Source organism: Trichechus manatus, unplaced genomic scaffold (assembly GCF_000243295.1).
Source record: "Trichechus manatus latirostris isolate Lorelei unplaced genomic scaffold, TriManLat1.0 scaffold00204, whole genome shotgun sequence".
Lineage (NCBI taxonomy): Eukaryota > Metazoa > Chordata > Mammalia > Sirenia > Trichechidae > Trichechus > Trichechus manatus.
This window is the reverse complement of record NW_004444140.1, coordinates 949,330-958,657: the sequence shown is the minus strand read 5'-3', so window position 1 is coordinate 958,657 and position 9,328 is coordinate 949,330. Positions and strand designations below refer to the sequence as shown.

The 9,328-nt window shown below is 37.4% G+C and overlaps 1 protein-coding gene across 6 annotated transcripts in view; it reads left to right on the top strand.

The window, feature by feature from the left end:
- Nucleotides 1-9,328, top strand: part of GPSM2 (G protein signaling modulator 2) — a 51,098-nt gene that overhangs the window by 37,380 nt on the left and 4,390 nt on the right. For 5 of the 6 annotated variants that reach the window (XM_004388045.2, XM_023742190.1, XM_023742189.1 and 2 more), the window contains 3 exons: nucleotides 510-686; nucleotides 4,868-5,027; nucleotides 6,046-6,263. In XM_004388045.2, the coding sequence (XP_004388102.1) occupies nucleotides 510-686; nucleotides 4,868-5,027; nucleotides 6,046-6,263 (555 nt within the window). The remainder of the gene's footprint in view (nucleotides 1-509; nucleotides 687-4,867; nucleotides 5,028-6,045; nucleotides 6,264-9,328) is intronic. The other variant, XM_023742193.1, reaches the window with a different exon arrangement.

The following is a 9,328-nucleotide window of genomic DNA, read 5'->3' as shown; positions in this document are numbered from 1 at the left end:
AATGTAGAGCATTGTCTTTATAAACAGTGTCATGCCAATTGAGCTAGATGTTCCCCGAGACCATGGTCCCCACAGCCCTCCGCCCAGCAATTCAGTCCTTCAGGGAGTTTGGATGTGTCTGTGGAGCTTCCATACCTTTCCTTGTACAAGTTGTGCTAGTTTCTCCTGTACTGTGTACTCTCTCACCCTTCACCCAAGATACCACTTATCTATTGTCTATTTAGTATTTCTAAATAGTCAAATTTTATTTCTATAGGATTTTGGCAAACTTTCTTTTCTTTATTCTTAGGTTCTAAAAGGTCACCATTTTAACGTTTTGATAATGAGAAATCCACAGTACACATTTGGCATCATCTATTGAAAATAGTGAAATATACTGGCAAAGAGGATTTATTAAGATATCCCTTTCCCCCAAATGAGTGAAGATGGCAGGTTAATATTTTAGGAAATCAGGGGTGCTTTGGGCTTTTTTCATCTCCTGCTTTCCATTTGTGTTTTTAATTCTGTAGGTACAGAACTGGAACAGTGAAATTCTTGCTAAACAAAAACCTCTTATTGCCAAACCTTCTGCAAAGCTACTGTTTGTTAACAGACTGAAGGGAAAAAAATATAAGACTAATTCTTCCACGAAAGTTCTTCAAGATGCCAGTAATTCCATAGACCACCGAATTCCCAATTCTCAGAGGGTATGTTTAAAATCAGTTTTTGAATATTGTGTTTCGTTTTGAGTATCTAAATTTTAGTTTTATTGTATTCATACTGAATTTTTTATAGTTTTACAATTTATACTAGACATTTAATATAAAAGATCTTTGTTATGCAAAGAAGTCTTCCGTATTTCCGTTTTTTTCTATCTTCTTCAAAGCTAGAAACAGTAATTATTCTACTAATAGATAAGTTGCCCACTGTTTTGGACAGCAATCATCCCTTTGTGTTTTAAGTCACTGTTGTTTGCAAAAACACTACTGTTCATTTCACTGCATTTTATCATATTGAGGAATTTCCCTTCTATTCCTAGTTTGTTCAGTGTTTTTATCACGAGAGGGTATTTGATTTTGTCAAATGCCTTTTCTGCTTTGATTGAGATAATCATGTGGTACTTTTTCTTTGTTCTATTAATATGGTATATTACAGATTGATTGTTTAATGTTGAACCACTCTTGCATTCCCGGGATAAATCCCACTTGATCATGGTGTATAACATTTTTAATATGCTGTTGGATGTAGTTTGCCAGTATTTTGTTGAAGATTTTTTAAATCTGTATTCATAAGGGAATGTAGTCTGGCTTTGGTAACGCTAGCCTCATAGAATGAGTTAGGAAGTGTTCCCTCCTCTTCTATTTTTTGCAAGAGTTTAAGAAGGATTGGGGTTACTTCTATAAATGTTTGGTAGAATTCCCTGGTGAAGCCGTCTTGTGCAGCGCTTTTTTGTTGTTGTTATTGTTGGAAGTTTTTTGATTACTGATTCAGTCTCTCACTTGTTATGGGTCTGTTGAGATTTTCTATTCTTGAGTCAATTTAGGCAGTGTATGTGTTTCTAGAAATTTGTCAGTTTCATCAGTTATCTAATTTGTTGGAGTACATAGTATGTTGTTTGTAGTATTCTCTTATGATCCTTTTTATTTCTGTAGGGTCGGTTGTAATGTCCCCACTTACATTTCTGAATTTGGATACTTACATCCTCTCTTTTTCTTCGTCAGACTAGCTAAAGGTTTGTCAATTTTATTTATATTTTCAAAAAAACAACTCCTGGTTTCACTGATTCTCTCTATTGTTTTTCTAGTCGCATTTATTTCTGCTCTGATCTTTGTTATTTTATTCCTTCTGGTAGCTTTGGGCTTATTTGCTCTTCTTTTTCTAGTTCCTCAAGTTAAAAGTTAGATTATTGATTTGAGATCTTTCTTGTTTTTTAACATAGGTGTTTATTGCTACAAATTTCCCTCTCATACTGCCTTCGCGTAAGTTGTGCTTTCATTTTCATTTGACTCTAAAGTATTTTCTGATTCCTCTCTTGATTTCTTCCTTGACTCATTGGTTGTTTAATAGTGTGTTGTTTAATTCCCACATATTTGTGTATTTTTCAGTTTTCATTCTGTTATTAATTTCTAGTTTCAATCCATTGTGGTTGGAGAAGATATTTTGTATGATTTCAGTCTTTTTACATTTATTGAGACTTATTTTGTGACCTAGCATGTGGTCTATCCTGGAGAATGATCCACGTGCACTGGAGAAGAATATGTATTGTGCTGTTGTTAGGTGGAGTGTGCTGTATATGTCTGTTAGGTCCAGCCAGTTTTTTTTTTTTTCCAATTGTCATTGAGTCAGTTCTGACTCATGGCGACCCCATGTGTGTCAGAGTAGAACTCTGCAGGATTTTTCGATGGCTTAATTTTTTGGAAGTAGATTGCAAGGCCTTTCTTCCAAAGCACCTCTGGGTGGACTTGAACCTCCAGCCTTTTGGTTAGCAGCTAAGCTTGTTAACTATTTGTACCAGCTGGTTTATCAATCAAAAAAAAAAAAAAAAAAAAATCAGTTGCCATTGAGTTGATTCCAACTCATAGTGACCCTAGAGGACAGAGTAGAACTGCCGCATAGGGTTTCTGAGGAGCAGCTGGTGGATTCGAACTGCCAGCCTTTTGGTTAGCAGCTGGTTTATAGTGTTGTTCAAATTCTCTATTTCCTTACTGATCGTCTTTCTAGATGTTCTTTCCATTATTGAAAATGGTGATATTGAAGTCTCCAAGTGTTACTGTAGAACTATCTGTTACTCCCTTTAATTCTGTCAGTGTTTGTATCATATATTTTGGGACTCTGCTGTTAGGTGCATATATATTTAGAATTGTTAAATCAAATTGATCCTTTTATCACTAAATAATGTTCTTTGTCTCTTATAACAGATTTTGACTTAAAAGTCTGTTTTGTCTGATATTAATATGGCCACCCCATCTCTCTTTTGGTTATTTTTTGCATGGAATATTTTTCTCCATCCTTTTACTTTCAGCCTATTTGTGTCTTTAGGCCTAAGATGTGTTCCCTGTAGGTAGCTTATATATGGATCATGGTTTTTATCCATTCTTCCACTCTCTGCCTTTTGATTGGAGAGTTTAATCAATTTACATTTAAGGTAATTACTGATAAGTAAGGACTTACGCCATTTTGCTATTTGTTTTTTACGTGTCTTATACCTTCTTTGTCCCTCATTCCTCCAATACTGCCATCATTTGTGTTTAGTTGAGTTTTCATAGTGGACCATTTTGATTCCTTCTCCTTTCCTTTTGTGTATACTTTTTTAGATATTTTCTTTGTGGTTACCATGGGGATTACATTTAACATCTTAAATTTATAACAACCTAGTTTAAATTGATACCAACATAAGTTCAGTACGATACAAAAACTATTCCTACACTGCTCCTTCACCTCTCTATGTAGATATCGTAAGTTACATCTTTATACATTATATGCCCAATAGCATGAATTTATAATTATGTTTTATGTGTTTGTCTTTTGAAATCATGTAGGACATACTGCTAAAGTTACAAACCAAAAATACCATAAAACCGGCTCTTTTATTTTGCCATGAAATTACCTTTATTGGCGATCTTTTCTACAGATGTCTGAGTTATCATCTAGTATGCTTTCAGTTCCATCTGAAGAACTCCGTTTAGTGTTTCTTGTAGTGCAGCTCTAGTCTTCACAGACTCCCTCAGCATTTGTTTATCTGGGAATATTTTAATTTCACCCTCGTTCTTGAAAAACAGTTTTTCAGGACATACAATTCTTGGTTAACGGGTTTTTTCTTTCAGCCCTTTCCATATGTCACCCACTGCCTTCTGGGCTCCCGGGTTTCTGAGGAGCAGTCAGCCCTTCATCTTTTTTAGCATCTTTTGTATGTGGCATTTCATTCTCTCTGGCTGCTCTCAGGATTCTCTCTTTATCTTTGAATTTCAAGAGTTTGATTATAATGTGTCTTGGTGTGGATCTTTTTGAATTTATACTAGGAGTTTGTTGAGCTTCATATATGTGTAGATTTATGTTCTTCATCAAATTTGGAAAGTTTTCTTTCTGTTCCTTTCTCTCTTTTTCTGACATTTCCGTGTATATTGGTTCAGTTAGTGGTGTCCCACAATTCCATTAAGCTTTGCTCAGCTTTCTTTATCCCATAATATTTGTGTATGTATACATATATACATATATGTATATATACACACACATATGTATGTATATATACACCTACATATATATATATATATACACCTATTATAATACTTGTGTCATTATGAAAAAGATTGGCTTGTATTAAACATTGTATTCACCACTTTAGTTTTGAATCTTTACATATAAAATATGACAGGTTATTCCCTCCCTTCCCCATATTCATTTATTTGAAGTTTGTATTTTTCTGGATCTTCAAATCTTTATAATAAAAGGTCTTGGAAATCACTATGCTAGGAAAATACACTTGCTTTCATACTGAGTTTAACAGTTCTTACAAAGATCAGCTTATTTGAATTTCCTTGTTGTAGAATCTTAGCACTGAACTTTCAACCTGAGACACGTGCCCGTATTGCTAATAGCTGTATAATTCGTGAGTCGTTAGTGTAGCAGTTCCCCTGAGACTGAGGTAAGTTTCTTTAGCCTTAAAAATATAGAAATTAAAAACTAAAATTACAAGAAATGCTTTTTGTTACTTGGGTTGAAATGAAACTTGTTCTTTTTATTACCAGTGTTGTCATCTTGTAGTATTCTTTGTAAAAATAAAATGTAAATTTTTTATTTTCATCCTTTCCTTTTGCGTTTGAGTGAATCATAATGTTGTTACATTGGTGATCTAAGGATAATGCTTAAATATTTTCTCTCAATATTTTAGAAAATCAGTGCAGATACTATTGGAGATGAAGCGTTCTTTGACTTATTAAGCCAATTTCAAAGCAATAGAATGGATGATCAAAGGTGTTGCTTTCAAGAAAAGAACTATCGAACAGCTTCGACAACAACTTCTTCCACTCCCCACAAAATGATGCTAAAAAGTGAGTTATCTGTGCCTCTCCCTTAATTTTAATAGTTCCCTTTGATGATTTTGTGATTTTTCTCTGAGAATTTACATCTCATCAGAAGAGATACAATAAATGAGCCTGAATCCAGGTATCTCTGAATTTAAAAAAGTGATCATTACATGTACTTTATAATTGTAGGTAAAATGTGAATGCTTCATATCTGAATTAAAAAAGAAAAGCCAAGACGGACTGAAGAATTACTGCTAATGCTACCTGAGCCTTAAGGTCTCTAGGTGCTGCAAACGATTTGCACTCAACTACTAACCTAAAGGTTGGCGGTTCAAACATACCCAGCAGCACTGAGGAGGAAAGGCCTGGCAATCTGCTTCCATTAAGACTATAGCCAAATAAACCCTATGGAGCAGTTCTACTCTGTAACACATGGGGTTGCCGTGAGTTGGATCAACGATAACTAACAACAACACTTGAGCCTTAGAGTCAGCTCAGACCTACATGATCCGTAGAAAGATCTAAAACAGGTCACTTGATATATTTTTCTATTTCAGCTACCAATAGACTTCCTCTACCACAGACCAAGACTTGTTAGCATTATTTAACTCTAAGTTTAGCTCATTAAATAATTCCTATCCAGGACATGGAATTACAAACGCTATTCCGTTCACCCTAGTCTAAGAAACTATGTAAGAAAAACAGTTTATTCACCTTTCCACATTTAACCTCGTATCTTGTAAAACTTCATTTTGGGTGGGCACTAGATAAAGAGAACTATATAGTCAAATCTGAGTAACTTCCAAGTGGATCATTTGAAGTACTCTGAGATTCATTCTTCTTCCACCCTACCCCCTCAAAAAAACATGACCATCTAGTCAACCCCCGGCCTGTAAGTGACTGTCCATGACAGAGCTAAAACAAGAGGACAGAGCAGGTGTTGGGGCTAAACAGGCAGAAAATAACTATATGTATATAACAAATATGCTTAAATACTTTTGTAATGATATTTTGGATTTTTTTTCCTTCTATTTCTTCATAGCACCATCTGTTTCTGTAATGTCCCCCAACACAGATGAATTTTTGGATCTTCTTGCCAGCTCACAGAGCCGCCGTCTGGATGACCAGAGGGCCAGTTTCAGTAATTTGCCAGGGCTTCATCTGAAGCAAAACAATAAGCAGTCCGTGCTGGACCACCTGATAACTAATGACAATAAAGAGCCTGATGAAGACTTCTTTGACATCCTTGTAAAATGTCAAGTATGTCTGCATATTTTTTTCCTTCCATATATAGCTCGGAGCCCTGGTGGCCCAATGGTTAGGCATTTGGCCGCTAACCAAAAAAGAAGGTCAGCAGTTTGAATCCACCAGCCACTCTTTGGAAACCCTGTGGGGAAATTCTACACTGTCCTGTAGGGTTGCTCTGAGTCAGAATCGACTCGATGGCAACAGGTTTGGTTGGTTTTTATATAGCTCAGACGCCATTGAGAGTTTGGGGATTATTATAGTTCTTTGTTATTGAGGTTATAAAGGGCTCACTTGGTATTAGGCAGGCAGTCAGTTGTTATTTCAAGGTCCCTTGTTATAGCTTCTCCTTATTTTGTATTCCTTTTGGGCGGTGAGGTGAGAGGCTGCCGATGACTCCGTCTGAGCTATGGGATGAAACCTAGAGAAGAGCTGTGCTTTCCTAAGTTTTAGGAGGTAGCAGCAAAAGTGGCCAGTGATTAAACTGCAGAGGGTCTCTCTGTCAGGTTTACTGTTTTGGAGAAATGTACATATTGAGATAGCTTCCTTATTTTAACTATTTTAATAATTATTAACCATAGTGGCAAAGGACTATCTGAGATGGCTTGGACACAGTACCATGAGAATAACAAAGCTTATTGTCACTAAAAAGTGACATTTCCTCAGCCTGACCCTACTTCTCTGTTTCCTCATTCATAAAAAAGATGAAATGATAGGTGGCACCTGCCTCCCATTCATTCAACAACAAAAATTTGTTAAACAAAAAGTTTTTGAACACCTATTATATTCCATGTACTATTCTAGGCATCAGGGATATACTTGCATTTTAAAGGAGCCTGCATTTTAGTAGGAGAGACAGTTGAACAAGTTTATATATAGTATATATCAGGTAACAATACTTACTATAAAGAAAAATAAAGCAGGTTAAAGGGACAGTGGGTGTAAAAGTGGCGTGGAGGTGGCATCTGACCTCCTCTAACTTCACAAGGAGGAATGAGAATCAAGATCAACAGCCCAAGGCTGATTTCCTGTGAGGCGGACATCCGACATGCCTCCTTTCTCCACCATCTTTACCAACTATCACACCAACCATCCCTCCCACAGCACTCTCTACTTCTCTGCTGGGTTTGATAATTCATTGCAGTGGCCACGCAGAACTCACAGACCATACTCATGATTATGGGTTTTATTAGGGAAGTAACAGGTTACAGTTCAGGCTCAGGAACACTCAAGGATACAGTTCTGCCATCAGGACAGCCTCTTCGCAGTCGTGCTCACAGGCACACCTCTCCCTGGCCGTCGGCCTCTGCCCAGAGGCACTCAGGTTTCTTGTCCACGGGCCACGAAGCCCACTGCACCATCTCCTGCGTGTCTCTTCTTCCTTGGTGGTGGTGGAATCTTCTCTTTCCCGCCTCTGGGGTCACTCATTTCAAACCCAGCAGGATGGCAAAACTGACCAGTCCCTTTGATGGGCCACAGTTACCATATCTGCACAGTCCCGCCCAATCGCTTGAGTGGTAGTTACAAGACCATGGCTAGAAAGGCCACACGGAAGCAATCCATCACACCATAGTGGGTAACCAGGGGTGGTGGTGGTTGTGGAGCATCTGTTTTGGATAGGCTGTTTAGGGAAGACCTTTCTGGAGTGACATTTGAACAGAAACCTAAATGACGTGAAGGGCTCAGCTTTGTGAATATGTAGTAAGAAAGCATACCATGCATAGGAGACAGCAAGTCCCCTCTTGGATATAACAGCTTAGCAAGTTCAAGGAATGGTAGGGCAGCCGGTGTGACTGGCATGGAGTAAGGGGTAGGGAGAGTGGTAGGAGACGAAGATGGAGAAGTAATCAGAGTCTAGATCATGTAGGCTCTTGTAGGCCACGGTCTTACAACATGGGCTTGTGTTGTAAATGTCATAGGAAGACACTCGTAGGTTCTGAGCAAGCAAGTGACATAGCATTTTTACATTTTAAAAGGTCATCCTGGCTACTGTTGGAAGAATGTAGCATGGCAAGCGGGGTAGCAGGAAAACCAGTTGGGGAGCTAGTAATAATAATAGTAATCCAAGATATTGGTGGCCTGGACTAGGGTATAGTAGTGGTAATGAGAAGGAATCAGAATAGGGTTTTGGTTTTTGTTTTTAAATACATTTCTCAAACTCAAAGCTTTATTTCATCAAGTTCTAACACATTTTGCATTGACAAGTGATTTCACTGGCATCAAGTAAGAGGGTTAGTGGCCAGTGACAAAGAGGAACCCCATACATCTCAGGCACTGCTAAGAAATTAATATACAAAAATATAGAATGATGAAAATGCTTCTAATTTAGTCTGAGTGTCTTACTTTTTCATCTATATTAATTTGGAAACCAATAGCTGCTTTAGAAAATTAAGTGAAGTTTTATCCATTAAAAAAACAAGAACTTGAATATTTAAAAAATTTAAAAAGCCAACAGATCCCTGTTTGTTAACTACTTCCTCTTTAGTGGATGATCTTCTCACCTTCCTATGCAAACACATGATGATTTGCACCAACTCACACTAGCCCAGGCAAAACTCCAAGCATTTTCTTCAGTTTAAACTATTTTTTTTAAAGTGATAGGTAGACAAGATTTAGGCACTTGAACTCACAAAATAGTCCTTTTCCTTCCTGATCCTCATCTTACAAGTCTTCAGAAATATTCTGAAAAGTTAACAGTTTTTTTTTTTTTTTTTTTTTAAGTACCTCCCCCTACACACCTCCCTTGGTCCTCTGAATTTAATTTGTTGAATTGGGATATGTGCCAGTGCCAGCTGTGATATTTTGGTCTGCCAGATTAGAGATATAAATCTAACCTTGGAAACTTGAGGTTCTCTCAACTTACAGGATCCACCCAAAGAACTGTCCCTAGTGCAGAGCCCTAGATAGACACCCAGGAAGAAATGGCCCCAGTCAGCGTAAGGGTTTCTTTTTTAACAGTTGGATAACTGTAATTCACTCTCTAGAAGAGGACATTCGAGCTGAGAATCTAGTTGCATCCTAAAACAAGGCACCAGAACCAGCAAGTTAACTTGTTGTTAGGTGCCGTCAAGTCGGTTCTG